General features: G+C 34.5%; 9 protein-coding genes and 3 pseudogenes across 12 annotated transcripts, besides 6 other annotated features; 9 read left to right on the top strand and 3 right to left on the bottom strand.

Annotated features, from left to right (window-relative positions):
• Positions 1–934: 934 nt before the first annotated feature.
• On the top strand, positions 935–1,144 carry TVAGG3_0130030 (uncharacterized protein; the record flags this gene model as incomplete). The annotated part of the gene is made up of 1 exon (XM_051223901.1): positions 935–1,144. One exon carries the CDS (start codon positions 935–937, stop codon positions 1,142–1,144), a length of 210 nt encoding a protein of 69 aa, XP_051108887.1.
• Positions 1,145–1,330: 186 nt separating this feature from the next.
• Positions 1,331–1,428: a mobile genetic element.
• A 420-nt stretch (positions 1,429–1,848) lies between these two features.
• Positions 1,849–2,488: a terminal%2Cinverted (terminal inverted repeat of Maverick-1B transposon ID:TVAGG3_0129810).
• Positions 1,849–13,747: part of a mobile genetic element that runs on past the window's edge.
• Positions 2,489–3,016, bottom strand: TVAGG3_0130010 (protein of unknown function, DUF4107 family; the record flags this gene model as incomplete). Its single annotated transcript, XM_001310664.1, has 1 exon — positions 2,489–3,016. One exon carries the CDS (start codon positions 3,014–3,016, stop codon positions 2,489–2,491), a length of 528 nt encoding a protein of 175 aa, XP_001310665.1.
• TVAGG3_0130000 (uncharacterized protein) lies at positions 3,462–4,123 on the bottom strand (the record flags this gene model as incomplete). Its single annotated transcript, XM_001310663.2, has 1 exon — positions 3,462–4,123. A coding segment is annotated over one exon (662 nt), but the record flags the coding sequence as incomplete, so codon positions are not given.
• Positions 4,173–5,027, top strand: TVAGG3_0129990 (protein of unknown function, DUF4106 family; the record flags this gene model as incomplete). Its single annotated transcript, XM_051223900.1, has 1 exon — positions 4,173–5,027. The coding sequence occupies one exon, from the start codon at positions 4,173–4,175 to the stop codon at positions 5,025–5,027; it is 855 nt and encodes a 284-aa protein (XP_051108886.1).
• On the top strand, positions 5,580–5,999 carry TVAGG3_0129980 (organellar and viral DNA polymerase type B; the record flags this gene model as incomplete). The annotated part of the gene is made up of 1 exon (XM_051223899.1): positions 5,580–5,999. One exon carries the CDS (start codon positions 5,580–5,582, stop codon positions 5,997–5,999), a length of 420 nt encoding a protein of 139 aa, XP_051108885.1.
• Positions 7,504–7,531: a terminal%2Cinverted (terminal inverted repeat of Mariner transposon ID:TVAGG3_0129960).
• Positions 7,504–8,804: a mobile genetic element.
• On the bottom strand, positions 7,584–8,708 carry TVAGG3_0129970 (annotated as a pseudogene). The gene has a single exon. A coding segment is annotated over exon 1 (1,125 nt).
• Positions 8,777–8,804: a terminal%2Cinverted (terminal inverted repeat of Mariner transposon ID:TVAGG3_0129960).
• TVAGG3_0129950 (phage tail repeat-like family) lies at positions 9,061–9,603 on the top strand (the record flags this gene model as incomplete). The annotated part of the gene is made up of 1 exon (XM_051223898.1): positions 9,061–9,603. One exon carries the CDS (start codon positions 9,061–9,063, stop codon positions 9,601–9,603), a length of 543 nt encoding a protein of 180 aa, XP_051108884.1.
• TVAGG3_0129940 lies at positions 9,929–10,643 on the top strand (annotated as a pseudogene). The gene has a single exon. A coding segment is annotated over exon 1 (715 nt).
• On the top strand, positions 10,888–11,507 carry TVAGG3_0129930 (organellar and viral DNA polymerase type B; the record flags this gene model as incomplete). The annotated part of the gene is made up of 1 exon (XM_051223897.1): positions 10,888–11,507. A coding segment is annotated over one exon (620 nt), but the record flags the coding sequence as incomplete, so codon positions are not given.
• TVAGG3_0129920 lies at positions 11,642–11,823 on the top strand (annotated as a pseudogene). The gene has a single exon. A coding segment is annotated over exon 1 (182 nt).
• Positions 11,989–12,600, top strand: TVAGG3_0129910 (organellar and viral DNA polymerase type B; the record flags this gene model as incomplete). Its single annotated transcript, XM_051223896.1, has 1 exon — positions 11,989–12,600. The coding sequence occupies one exon, from the start codon at positions 11,989–11,991 to the stop codon at positions 12,598–12,600; it is 612 nt and encodes a 203-aa protein (XP_051108882.1).
• TVAGG3_0129900 (KilA, N-terminal/APSES-type HTH, DNA-binding family) lies at positions 12,689–13,465 on the top strand (the record flags this gene model as incomplete). Its single annotated transcript, XM_051223895.1, has 1 exon — positions 12,689–13,465. The coding sequence occupies one exon, from the start codon at positions 12,689–12,691 to the stop codon at positions 13,463–13,465; it is 777 nt and encodes a 258-aa protein (XP_051108881.1).

Here is a 13,747-nt window from a genome sequence, read left to right as displayed (position 1 = left end):
AATTCTTTATACCATATTGCTGGGGCGAAGAAAAATATATATAATTATTCACATGAGACAATTCGCGACGCCATCATCTGCTTTGAAAAATTGATATTTCCAAATGTTGCTTTGATAATCACCAGAATGCAATATCATACCATCACGGTTGATGGTGCCTCGCATGGAAGCAGAAAATGTTTTTTGCGATGGTATCAAATCCTACCAAAGAGGCGAACCATTACTACGTTGAAACTTGGGTGTGCGACGGCAGTAACTTCCGGGATTATAAAAATCAGTGGGACACATGGAAAAAACCTCGTGATCTCGTTGGAGCTATCATCGGAGATGGAGATCCTGCTCAAGTGAAAGGCCTCTGCCATTGGAAGAGATGTGGAGCGCTATATCCCAGCATACAAACCGTTTACATACGGTGCGTGGCTCACTTAATCAATCTAGCACTGCTCATGGTAAACACATGCAAGGCACTTGTCATGATCTTAAAGAACACTTATTGAAGGAAAGAATTGAAGCAGTGTGAGAGATAGAACATCCACACAGGTGAAGGACATCTATCATTGGCGTCGTTGTGGTGCATTGTACCAGGACTCAAGACAGTTTGCATCAGATGCTCGGCACATCTGATTAATAATATAATAAGATATTGAATTTACGAAATGGAATTCCATTAACTCTTCAATATTTTGAGCGTACTATCCGTCCATTGAAGGAGATATGTTTGGCCATTATATAAGGAAGCCATTCAAGAACTTGATGAAATCATCGCAGAACCTTCAATCCGGCATTCTAGCCTACAAATTGCGAAATCCCTGAAGAAATATCTCATTGATGTTTTCCAACGGATTAACACCATTGGGAACAGCTTCAAGTCACCGATTATAACCCCCAACCATTGGAGCTTGAAGCTGTCAAAACTACCAGTGGTGCGTTGCCAATGGTGACACGAAGTGAGAAGGATCATCGCATGGAACTGTTGGCTGTAACAATTAAGGAGGATAAGTCTGTTTACGGTGAATATTCTGACACTGAAGAAGATGAACCTGATTTACCAGAAGAATATCCTGAGGACACTAAAGTTGACCCCAACGATCGGGTTTATGGCAAAAATCTTGGCAAATGTGCGATTTTACACCAGATGAAGTAGATTCTATGAATTTCTACCCATTTATGTAAAAAAGATTGATCGTAGGGCTGAGGCTGAAGCAAAGTACTACAAGCGTGACAGTAAGACTAAGTTGTACGACTTATACCATTAAGACTTTAGTAACTTCATTAATTGTGAAGATAAATTATTGATATTATGGTAATTGATATTAATGAATTGTCAGTACCTGAAACTCATCAAAGTGGACTTTACACACATTTAAAATTTGCCATGTAAAGTCCACTTTGTTAGAGAGAGGATTTGACACAGTCAAATCCAATTTTTCTTTTTTTTACAAGAGAGAATGATAGATACAAAAGTGTGAAGAGATTCAATTCCGAAACAATTACGTGCATCCAATTTTTTTTCATAATTAATTGAATTTGTGATGTTAACTGAATGATTAGTATAGAGATCAGGGTTTGAGCAATTTACAATTGCTTTTAAATCAACTTGATCCATTTTGATATAGAAATTGTATGAAAAATGTAAAAATGATGCCAAAAAGTATGCTTGTCGTCATAGGGAGGATAGTGTAGAGTCCAAAAAGGTCAATGTGTCGGTTATGTGATTAATATATATTATTTTTAAAATAAATTAATTTTTGTGTAAAAATAAGATATTTTATATAGAATTTGATAATTTTTAATCGACAGATATTGTCTATTCATCAGGCAATATATATTAGTTAGTATGACTAAGTCGTGTACTGAGGCACTGCGCGCCTCCGTACACCACTTAGCGGTTTTGACACTTTACAAAGCCGTTAACGTATATTTTACAACACAAACGACAACACTAACTTAACCTTAAATATTTACAAAGCCGCCAACCACTTCACCTCACTACTGTAAAAAAATAAACGTTCTCACTTACAAAAGTATTGCAACTCCTCCCATTGCTGTGCTTCACATAACAGTTCATATTCTTCTGACTCACTTTCTTCTTCATATAGGTCAAAATCACTGTCAAAATGAATGTTAGTAAGTTTTGACAAAGCTAATGAAACACGTTTACCGTTTGTATCGTATGCTTGTATAAACTTTCCATTCTTCATTCCTTCATAAACGCTCAAACTAACTTTACCCTTTCTCCCTCGTATCTGATAGAATGTATTTTCACGAGGAACGAAGAACAAATTCTTGAACTCATGACCGTTGTAGTTTGTTATCTCAATAGTTTTCGTCATTTATATAAAAATAAAATAAAAATAAAATAAAAAATAAACTTAAAAATAAATGACATCACCACCCTCACACGTATGAAAACATAGCACAAAAATAAATTTAGGTGAAGTGGTGAGATCTCACCTCTTTTTTCACCTGTTTTTTCACCCTGTTGAATTCATTGCTTTATAACTCTCTTCCTTGGTTTCTTTTTAGTTGCTTTCTTTACGTCCGTCTCCAACTTGACTGTCTTTCTTCTTCGTCCATAATGATACCAGTTACTTCCACCAGTCAATGGGTCAAATGGTCGTTCATAAGGGTTTCCATACATTCCATAAGGTCCGTATGGATAAACCGCTGGTGGAGAAGAAACATTTTCTTTAGTTCCATCGACTCTATTTAAATGCATTGTTTCACCTTTCATCTGGTCATTAAAGTCTTTTGCGTGTTTTGCAAACTCATCGTCCTTTCCTAAAGCATTTTCTGACTCAGTCGCAACCAAATTGGATGCTTTATTTATGAGCCCTATTTTATTTAATCTTAACTTCTTTGCAACCCAGCCTCCAATCCTTCCTTTATTTGCATCTAATGTCTTTGAAACCCTTCCTCCACTCATTTTATTTACTGCGTCATAAGCTCCAAGTGTTTTTGCTCCAAATGCTAATGCTTTTGTTCCCATTGCGCCTAAAGCTGCCCAAGCTACCATTTACACCATATTAAAATCATCTCTCTTCAATATTATCTCATAAAAGTTCTCGTTACTGGAGAAAGTCAATGAAACATAAACATTCTCACGGGCTTCGCCCTCACCGCTTTGCGGTCTATCTAACTTCTTTCTTATATCATCTATACGCTTCAAAATGTCTGAACAATTGCTAACATCTTCTACAACAGTTATTTCATCATGAATGACCTTCAAGAACAAGCTCATTTAATATGCTATTAAAATCATTTCAATAATGAGTCCATCCTTTCCATCTTTAGGTAGCACAACATCTTTCATTGAAGAAGGTTCGACAAGTCTTATGTTAAACTTACTGACAAAGTTTGTTATACTATAATGCTTCGGCGGCGAATACATGTAGTTTGAAAGACATAATATAGATTCTTCAGCAAATTCACTTATACTGGATTTTATAACAATGTTTTCACGAGACCAAATACCACCAATTGACAATCTTGTAAGCAATCCTGCTGAACCTTCTACTGTAAACGTCGATGGTAACATTCCACGAAGGTCATCTATTGACATCGTTGAGTCACTGTATTTAAATATTTTCTTAAAGCAATCGTCATTATCTAACCATGCAATAGCTTTGAAGTTTTCATTCGAATATACATCTGCTTCATTAAATGTAAAACCTGACTTCTTTGCAGAGATGACTTTAAAATCTATTGAGTTTGTTTCAAAATTATATGCTATGGTAACTTCTGAAGGTAATGGATGTCCTTCCGCAGTCAGTTGTTCTCTCACTACCGTTTGAAGCTTTGTATTAAAAACTTTCATGTCATCTCCTGTATCTAAGTTCACATACACAGCAACAGGGAAACTAGCTTGCTTCTTTGTTTCATCATTATACCTCAAAACATTAAAGTTCTTCAATAATATTGTTCTTCCTGCTGGAATACTTCGAACCTGTCTGATTTCAATAGCTTTCTCACCTCCTACATACTCTACCCAGTGTCTTGGATATTCATATGTATACTGACTTTCTTGAATTTTGGTTGGTTTCATCATAACATGTTCATAGTATATCTTTATACTCTTGTCAGTTAGACTCGGTGCTATGTTCTGAATATTTCTGACTTGCATTTTTAATGGAGATAAAATGAAGCATTTAATACATGACGTAGATGAAGACATGAATGAAACTACAGACAAACTTAACTCTTCTCTTATTCTTCCTTTCAGCAAGGACTATGAATTCTGTTCAAATGGTGTTTATTTCTATTGTGGAAAGATGGGGTCAGGAAAGACATTCAACCTCATTCGTCATATACTCATAACAGAGCGTTTAGGAAACGACTCTTACTATGACCAAATCATTATATCAGCAACTTCAGACTCTATGGACTCAACAGCGAAAACATTTATGTCAAAAGTTCAAGCCTCTGTCGTTAAAGTTCCAGACAGTGAACTCATTGAATTTCTTCAACGTTACATTCGACGTAAGAGGAAATATTATGCCATCGTTGAATTTATACAGTCAGGAATGCAAAAGACTTCTGAGGAGATGGAAAGAATTATTGACAAACACCACTTACGTCAATACTCAGGAGTTTACGATATGAAACGACTTACAAACTACATTCTATCAAAACTTTCAAAATACCCCTTCAAAAAATATCCATCAAACACTTTATTAGTTTGTGATGATTTCGCTGGAAAAGGTTTAGTGTCAAAACCAGACTCACCATTAGCTAACATCATAACTAAAGTCAGACATTACCATTTAACTGTAGCAATACTTATGCAAACATGGAGGTTTTTAGCTTTAAACATAAAACGTCTCATAACTGACTTCGTTATCTTTCAAGGTTTCTCACGCTATGATATTGAACTCATTTGGAAACAGTCAGGTATAACATTACCTTTTGAAGAAATTTGGGAAGCATATAAGTCTCTCATCTCTCCTCGTTCATACCTCGAGATTCATATCATGACTAATACCATTAAAGTCAAAAATATTCCATGGGAACGACCAACATTGTTTTAAAGTTTAACCTTCAATTGACTGATGGTAAACAAATTCCATGCATCTCTGTCGCCATTTCTGTTAATATTTTTGCTGTCATTCATATCATCCACTTCCCCATCCGTTAGCTTTTGAGGATATGCGTTAGAATAGCTGTTCTTAAATGAAGGCTTTTCAGCTTTGAGAGCATAAACTCTATAACTTTCTGCATACTTTATGTTTGAACCTCCTGAGCCATCATTGACATAAATTTTTATAGGCTTCCACCCTTTGTTCATATTCCTGCTTCTTCCCTTATTGTAGTATTTATGAGAGCATTTAACACTCCAGCTAATGTTTCCATCTTATATTCTACATTATTGTGAAATCTTATTTCGTGCTTCTTTCCATCTATTTCAATCTCCATGAAATCTGTTTCATCTGTTATAACGAATGAAGCGATAGTATTGAAGTCAACCATTCTGAATGCAAGCACCTCATTCTGTAGACCTAAGTTTGTTTGTAGCTTTACTGTCCCGTATTCGTTTGGGTCTGTACTTTGCAAATAGAACAACATTTTATTCTCATTAAAATATGAGTATAGCTGCATATGCGTATGAAGCTGACAGAGCTAAACGTTTATATTTTGGTCAATACTCTCTCACACTTACTGACAAATATATTGTTATCACTGATGGAAATACTGAGAAATACATAACATGGAAGGATTATGAAAAGTTTGACCCTATTTTAACTCCATGTACTATGCCGTTTATAAAGGACGGTGAAATTATTGAAAAAGATAATACAACCGTATATAGGTCTGTTTATGAAGCATTAGAATATATGTTGAATCATAACCCAAAAAGATTTGACCCAAGCACTACACCATGTGCAATGCCTTTTATTAAGGACGGTGAAATCGTAAGAGTTCCGGATTCAACGGTTTACACAGCTGTTCAAAACAGTTTACAAAACATTTTAGCGAATATCTTTAATTCAGAAACTACATAAATAAAATTATCGTATATAACAGATGCTAAAGAAATTAAATCAAAAACGACAACATTATTTACGTCACTTAATGATTTAATGACTTATATCATTAATATTCCTGCACCAACTACAGCATTTGATCCAAACTCGACGGTTTGCAGTGTACCTTTCATAAATAACAGTTCATTAATTACTTTAAGGGATTCGACAGTAAATGAATCATTAAAGGCGTCATTAATGAAAATCATTGATTTTAATTCATTCATGAATACATATAATTCATTCATTAATGTTTCATACACTTCTAAAGAAGGTGAGCCAAAAACTATCGATAAAGCGGTGTATGAAATAAAAGCATCAACGACGAAATTGAATTTGTTAACTTTTGACGGTGATAGTTTCGTTAATGACATAACATCGGGGAAAACAATTTTAACGAAAGAATACTTAAAATCTCATGTTAGTGAGTTCGTTGAAATTGAAAAAGAAGGTGGAATTAAGTTCGATCCACTGAATTTCATTTTCAGCTTAGCGAATGCGGGTGTTAGTTTCGCTGAATGGACAACTATACAGAGTGAAATAAATGCAATATGGACGTTTTTGGGGTCAAAAGCGGGCATGGGTGAGCTTGTAAATGCTGCAAGAACATTAGGTGAAACAGGAAATTTTGTAGATGGTTTTAAAAGACTTGTTTCAAATGTTTTAACAAACACAAAGAAATTATTTAGATATACCATACATAACGGACGGATTTTCGAACAGATAGCAACAAACCCTCCGGTTATGGCTGCGTTGATGATGGTTAGAGATATAAAACCACGTAACGACGGGAACGAAGAACATGAACAACAGGATACTGGTCGGGTTATTCGAGACATTAAAAACGTGTATCCTGAAGTTATTGATTTATTTAGAGGAGTTAATGATTCAATTTCAAAACATTCTATAACCCTCGATGAAGAGAATAAATTAACAGATTATATATTCGTCATTATTGCAGAACTAATGAAGAGAATAAATGAAAAAGGAATTGGTGATATCATTAATGTCAGCGATGTAATGATGAAAAGAAATTTTGACTCATTATTTACAAAACCGAAAACAGAATATAGTCTTTATGACGTAATTACCGAATTAATGCAAAAGATTAATGATAATAAGAGTTCTGGCGGAAGAGTTGAACTTGAAATAAATGAGATAGAAGAGAAATTAGCCGAAAAAGCAGATAAAAACCACGTTCATTATATAACTTCAGACGAACAGATTATAACGGACTACCATGGATATTTAACACGAACTGAAGAAGAAGTGAAGACGGAAGATGTTAATGAAAGAAGATATAAATTCATTCGTGCTAAAGGTTATGACATACACTGTACTGTACAGTATGACACAGGTAAAGCACCAGAAGCATTTGGTTATAACGATGAAATTTATGCTTCATACTTCTTTGTTAACGGTGTATTAGTTGAACCAAGATTTACTTTGAGAGTTAAGGCAAAAATAACTTTTGAAGATGCTATAGGGTGTCCAAAGGTGTGTTTAGCACAAACCTGAATACTGCGAATAGAAATAAACAAGTTACATATATATAAAGTTTATTTAAATATAATCACCATTGGATTCAATCACGCGTTCGCAGCGATCGATCCAGGCTTGAAAGACACGCTTTAAATCATCATGAGAAAATTGCTCAAATTGCTCTCTTACAAAATTTTCAAGATCATCTGGACTCGCGAATTCGCGTCCTTCAGCTCTCTTTTTTAGCGTGCCGAATAAATAAAAGTCAGAGGGTGCAATATCAGGTGAATAAATTGGGTTTGGAACAACTTTGACATTGTTTTCCACCAAGTAATTCATTACCTTATGACTTTTGTGAACTCTTGAATTATCAAAATGAATTGCAAACTTTTGTTTTTGTTGTTTGGATTTCTCAAACTCATCAGAATTGATAATTTGAGTAAGAACATTGTCAATTAGATACTGAGCATTCATCGTATTAGGTTTTTGAAGAATATCAATTGCGATGATGCCATTCACGCCCCAAAAAACCGACAACATCATCATTGGTGTGTCAATTTTTTTCTTCGGAATGTTTGCGGATTTTCATCCTTCGGGATCCACATGATTTTGGCTTCGTTGTGCATATTGAAACCAAGACTTGTCCCCTGTTACTAAAAAGCGAAACTTCTTGGATTGATACGCACCCAATATAGAGAGGAGCTCTTTCGAAGATTGGACTCTAGATTTTTTTTGAACTGAATTAAGGTTGTGCGGAACCCAACGTGTATACGCTAGTTTGTAGTTCAAATAATTGTGCAGATAATAACTGACTGTTGTACGTGGTATCTTTGTCATCTCCTCTATCCTTCTGAGTGATGCTCTTGGGTCTTCATCTAGCGCTTGAAGAATTGCTTTGATTTTTCTTTGATCCGGCGATTTTTTGTCAATTTTTATGATGGCGCCTTTTTGTTCATGAAGTGATACATCCTAACATGATACGTTACAGTGGAATAGCTAGGAGATCCATACCGAAGCATTTTACCAATGTCTCGTAGATTTTTTTACAGTCTTTGCATTTTTTTGCAAGAGCGAGGATGTTTTCTTTATGATTCATTAAAAAAATGAAAAAAATCCCGCCAAATTTCCCGCGAAACCGCCTCTTGTCTCAAAATTCATTTTATATCCCGGCATGGCGCCAAAATACAACATACTCATCATATACATATATTCATATTTTTTATTATATATTTATAATCAGCATATATCTCCTTTAATAGTCTCATATAGAGCGCTGTGCTAAACGCACCTTTGGACACCCTATATTAAAAGTAAAGCTGACAAAGATGAACTTGACGCAACGAACAAAGTTTTGAAATCTCATAAACACAATATCTCCGATATAAATGAACTTCAAGCTACATTAGACAGTAAAGCTGACAAGAACCATACACATAAATCCTTCACTACTGTTAGAGCAGACGACATAATATTGAACTATACCCTTGGTTCAAGTGCACCTTTAGAGAATCCGAGTACAAGCGTAAAAGATACACTAAACTCCTTAAATAACAAATGTATGAATATCGAAGGTCATGTCAGAAACTTTGAAGCATATGAACTACCAGCAATGTTAGATAAGAAAGCAGACAAAACAGAGCTTCAAACATTAAAGACTGAAATACTTCAAACATTATATCCCGTTGGTTCTATTTATACATCAATGAACTCAACAAATCCAGCAAATGTTTTAGGTTTTGGTACATGGAAGCAGATTGTAGATAAATTCTTATACTGTGCTAGATATTCAAAGCAAACAGGAGGTTCAAAGAAAATTAAAGAAGCAAACCTTCCACCGCACACTCATACCGGAACTACAAACACAACAGGTAATCATTCACATTCAATAACAAAAAGAGGTTATACAAATCTTGCAGCAGGTTCGGATAGACAGGGAATGAATAGATATGATATTTCAAGTGACCCAGTAGATTCAAGCGCAGGTATTTTCTGTGAAACCACAGGAAATCATTCACACACTTTCACAACAAATCCAACAGGCTCGGGTGCAGATTATATGCCACCATTTGTGACTATATTCGCATGGTACCGCGTTCAATGAACGCGCTTGAGCCTTGAATAAAATCTTTAACTTTACATAAATGAGCTTGAAAGAAGTATTCGAACAACATCCATGGAGGTCATTTAAGAAGTTCAATGAAGCTGCAAAGAGTTGGGGATTTACTAACAGAGCTGAAGTGAAAAGGTTCTTTGACAAAAATGTTGTACATCAAACAAAAATAAACCCTTACGACTACTTTTTACCAATTTACTCCAACACTCCTGACGCATACCAATTTGACACTCTCATTCAAAGCAGAAAAGGAGGACATAACCCATTCCTCATCTTCATTAATGTTAACACTCGCAAAGCATATGCATATCCAATGAAAAATAAAGGAACTCGTGAAGTGTTAAGAGTTTTACAAAAGTTTGTAGCAGAACATAGCCCAAGTACTTTAACATCAGACCAAGACAGTGCATACCTCAGCAATGAAATCACAGATTTTCTCATTAAGCATAACATAACTCACTACACTACTGAAGACCATAACCATAACATACTCGGCATCATAAACCGCTTCATAAGAACGCTCAGAGATTTAAACCAGAGCGAGACTTTACCGAAGAAACAATGAAACATTTTCTCGAAGTATATAATTCCTCAACACATTCTACAACAGGACATACACCAAATTCAATGACACAACAACAAGAAGAAAAGTATATACAAAAGAAACGAAGCCAAACACAAAATATCAGAAATTCAACACAATTTACCCTCATTCCTGGTACAAAAGTTCGTGTAGTTCTTGACGACAAACCGTTGACAAAGAAACGTTTAAGGTTAAGTAGAAACTATTATATCGTAGACTCTACGCAAGGTAATGGATATCTTATAAAAGCTGCTGACGACTCTATTGCGTTTTACCCTCGACATAAATTAGTCGAAAGTAGTAATGGCAAACTTGCTGAAACCATTGACGAAGCAAAGCGAGGAGTGGTTATTGAAATACTTGGCTACAACATAAACGATGACACTTATAAAGTAAGATATGAAGGAGGCGTTGAAGATGTTATACCATCTAAGAACTTGAGAGAGTCAAAGTCAACACATCTGGGACCATTAGAGCGGGAGTACTGGAAAGACAAAAATATGCCAGAAAGAATTTTCTTATTCTTCTAAACTTTTTCATTAGATGTAAATCAGACAAAAATAATGTTTAGGTGAAGAGGTGAGATCTCACCTGTTTTTTCACCCTCACGAATTTTCATGAATTTCCTTAAGATAGAAAAAATAAAGTTAGTTTTATTTTTATTTATTTTTTTATTTTGTATAAAAGATATGATTTCAACAATCGGTACAACAACAATTCAAACTACAGCACCAAACTCGTTAGTCATGAATCCTACGTCAATGTTGATAGAGATGAAAAACTTTATTCCTTCTTCATATACTTTTGAAACAGAAATCCAGAAGATAAAGCAAGAACTTTTAACAAGTAATTTAGACTGTAGTGCGAAAGATGAAACAAATGAACAGTATCTTTATGACATGCAGGATATTATTGACCATTTGCCTAAACTACCTGAAGTTCAGCAGCAAAAACTAACTATTCCTGAATTCGACGAAATTGAAGTCAAAGCAACTGACTCAGTAGAAATAAAGAAATTCATACGTAAAGTAAATTATGAATTCCTTGGTTTTCATTGCAACCATAAAGTTATGGACAAAGATTGCGACATGGTTTATAAAAATATTTCTGACATATATAAATCGGTGGAGTTTAAGACATACGATAACTTTGTTTCGTTAGTTGCTGAATGTGTTTGGGAAATAAGAGATAAAGATAGAAGAGACAAAGTATGGAACGAACAAATAAGACCCGCTATGTTTGAGATGAAGAGAGCAATTGACGCTTTAGTTGTTTTAGCTGGTAATGTTTCAATGTATAACGCAAAAACGATGCCGCAATGTTCAAAATGTAAAGCAGCAATAAGAAAATATAACTACTCAGTCAAAGAGATAGAAAGAATGCGAAACGACTATGCAGACTTAAAGAAAGAAGCAGAAAAGCCAGCAGAAGATAAAATGGATATGTTGACATTTCTTAATAAAAACTATCCAACAGCAGAAGATTTCCTTCTGTCTGACGTCAAGAAGAAATATAAAGAGACTTTCGGCACAATTAAAACATTCGATATACTAAAAGAAGAAATTGAAGCTACGAAATTGTTTAGGATTTCAAATATACATCGTACAATTCATGTAAAACGCTTGTGAAAAAAGAGGTGAAAAAACAGGTGAAAAAACAGGTGAGATCTCACCTCTTCACCTAAACATTATTTTTGCTGAAAAATGACCAAATTTCATGAATTTCATTAGTTAGAAAAATAACGCTAATTTTTTCTAAGAAAAATTTTTATTTTGTATGTAAAGACAGTAATGTCAAACTTTGAGTTTGAAACAGTTAGAAAGATAGACAATGACACCAAAGTGGTTAGAATTGGTGATTTAAACGTAAGATACTCAAAGAAATACAACAAATATTCTTTGTCAGACATTATATCTCCATCTGGAAAGAAAACAAACGACTGGGTTAGAAATGCTTCAACTCAGAAAATTTTGACAAGAAATCCTGAGCTTATGATATCAGTAGCATTTCATGGAACAAGAGCATATCTTATAGACAAAAGTCTTATACCAATAGTTTTGTTATGGTTAGACCCAGTTGTTGGATATAACTTCATAACATATGGTTCATTCGACTCAGAACGTTGCAGTGAAGGCTTACTTTATATCGTTCAGAAACCGAAGGACTTCAACACAAAAAGATATAAGATAGGAAGGACATATAATATAACTCAAAGATATGACAGTACAGTCAATAGAGTCAAGGTTGTGTTTGCTAATGATATGAGAGCTGCTGAAACAGAACTGCTTGAAGTTTTTGAGAAAATGTATGGTGCTCCCACGAAAGGTAAAGAAACGTTTGAAGTAGATGAGATAGATAAAGCTATAAAATTATTTGACGAAGTTGCTGAAAAATACATGTAAAGCGTTTATTTTTGGTCTTTTGTGAAAGTCAGAAAATAACGCTAATTTTTTTCTAACAAAAATTTTTATCTTGTATGTAAAGACAGTAATGTCAACATCAGAGAACACAACAACTGCTATCGTTCATGAAGCCATAAATGAAGAATACGAGTACATACAGTATAACAAACAATTGAGACTCATTCGTTCGGTCAAAGATGACATGTACCAAATGCAAAGTATAATGAACGCTCTTCGTTCTACAAAGCAAGCATATCATTGGTTTGAAAACCAACAGACAAAAGAACTTTTAGAAGAATTTCCTCATATGATTGCTTCACTCGGAAAACCGAGAGAAGAGATTCCGTACGAAAATCGCAAGAATTTGGCTCCTGGTTTGAAAGGTTATTATGTTCATAGACTTTTAGTAAACGCTGTAGCAATGTGGGCTTCACCTCGTTATGCTTGTTATATTTTCATGATGTTAGATGAACTATATAAAGCAGAACGTGGAGAGATGGAAAAGAAACTTCAAGCAAAAGATGAAGTCATTGAATCCAAAGCCAAAAGCATACAGAAAAGAATACCACGTTCAGTACCAATAGGAAAGGAGAAGAGCTATAAGTATATGATTTACACTGAAGAGATGGAGAAAGAAGAAGATAGAGATATGGTTATGTTACATTTAGTCAGAAGAAACAACAAGAGCTTTTATGACCTCGCTAAAATATATAAATCTGACAGAAACTGGTTCTATTGTGAAAACTTACCGATTTCAATGACTCCGAATGAACAAATAAAGGAAATTGTCAAAAATACTCTTCCTCAAACACACTATGACATCAAAGGTTGCACAATACTTACATTCAAAGAAGACTTACCATAGGGTTGTCAAAAATATCAAAAATTAGCGTTTTGAAGACACCATGGTGTCTTATAATTTTCCCTTCCTTATTGGCGTGTATAAATAAATGCGCCAATAGATTGAAGAAGAAGAATTGTTTTTCTCTTAATGAACTTTAATCCTTTTGATATAAGAATATTAAAAACATTAATATAATTTCGATTTCGGAAATTAAATTTCCAAATTTTTTGTCGATTTCGGAAATAACAGGATCCCGCATCCAACACGCAACAACAAAACACAAAACACACTTTTTGGTTCTTT

Source organism: Trichomonas vaginalis, chromosome IV (genome assembly GCF_026262505.1).
Source record: "Trichomonas vaginalis G3 chromosome IV, whole genome shotgun sequence".
NCBI lineage: Eukaryota > Parabasalia > Trichomonadida > Trichomonadidae > Trichomonas > Trichomonas vaginalis.
The sequence above is the reverse complement of the archived record's forward strand: the minus strand, read 5'-3'. Positions and strand labels throughout refer to the sequence as shown.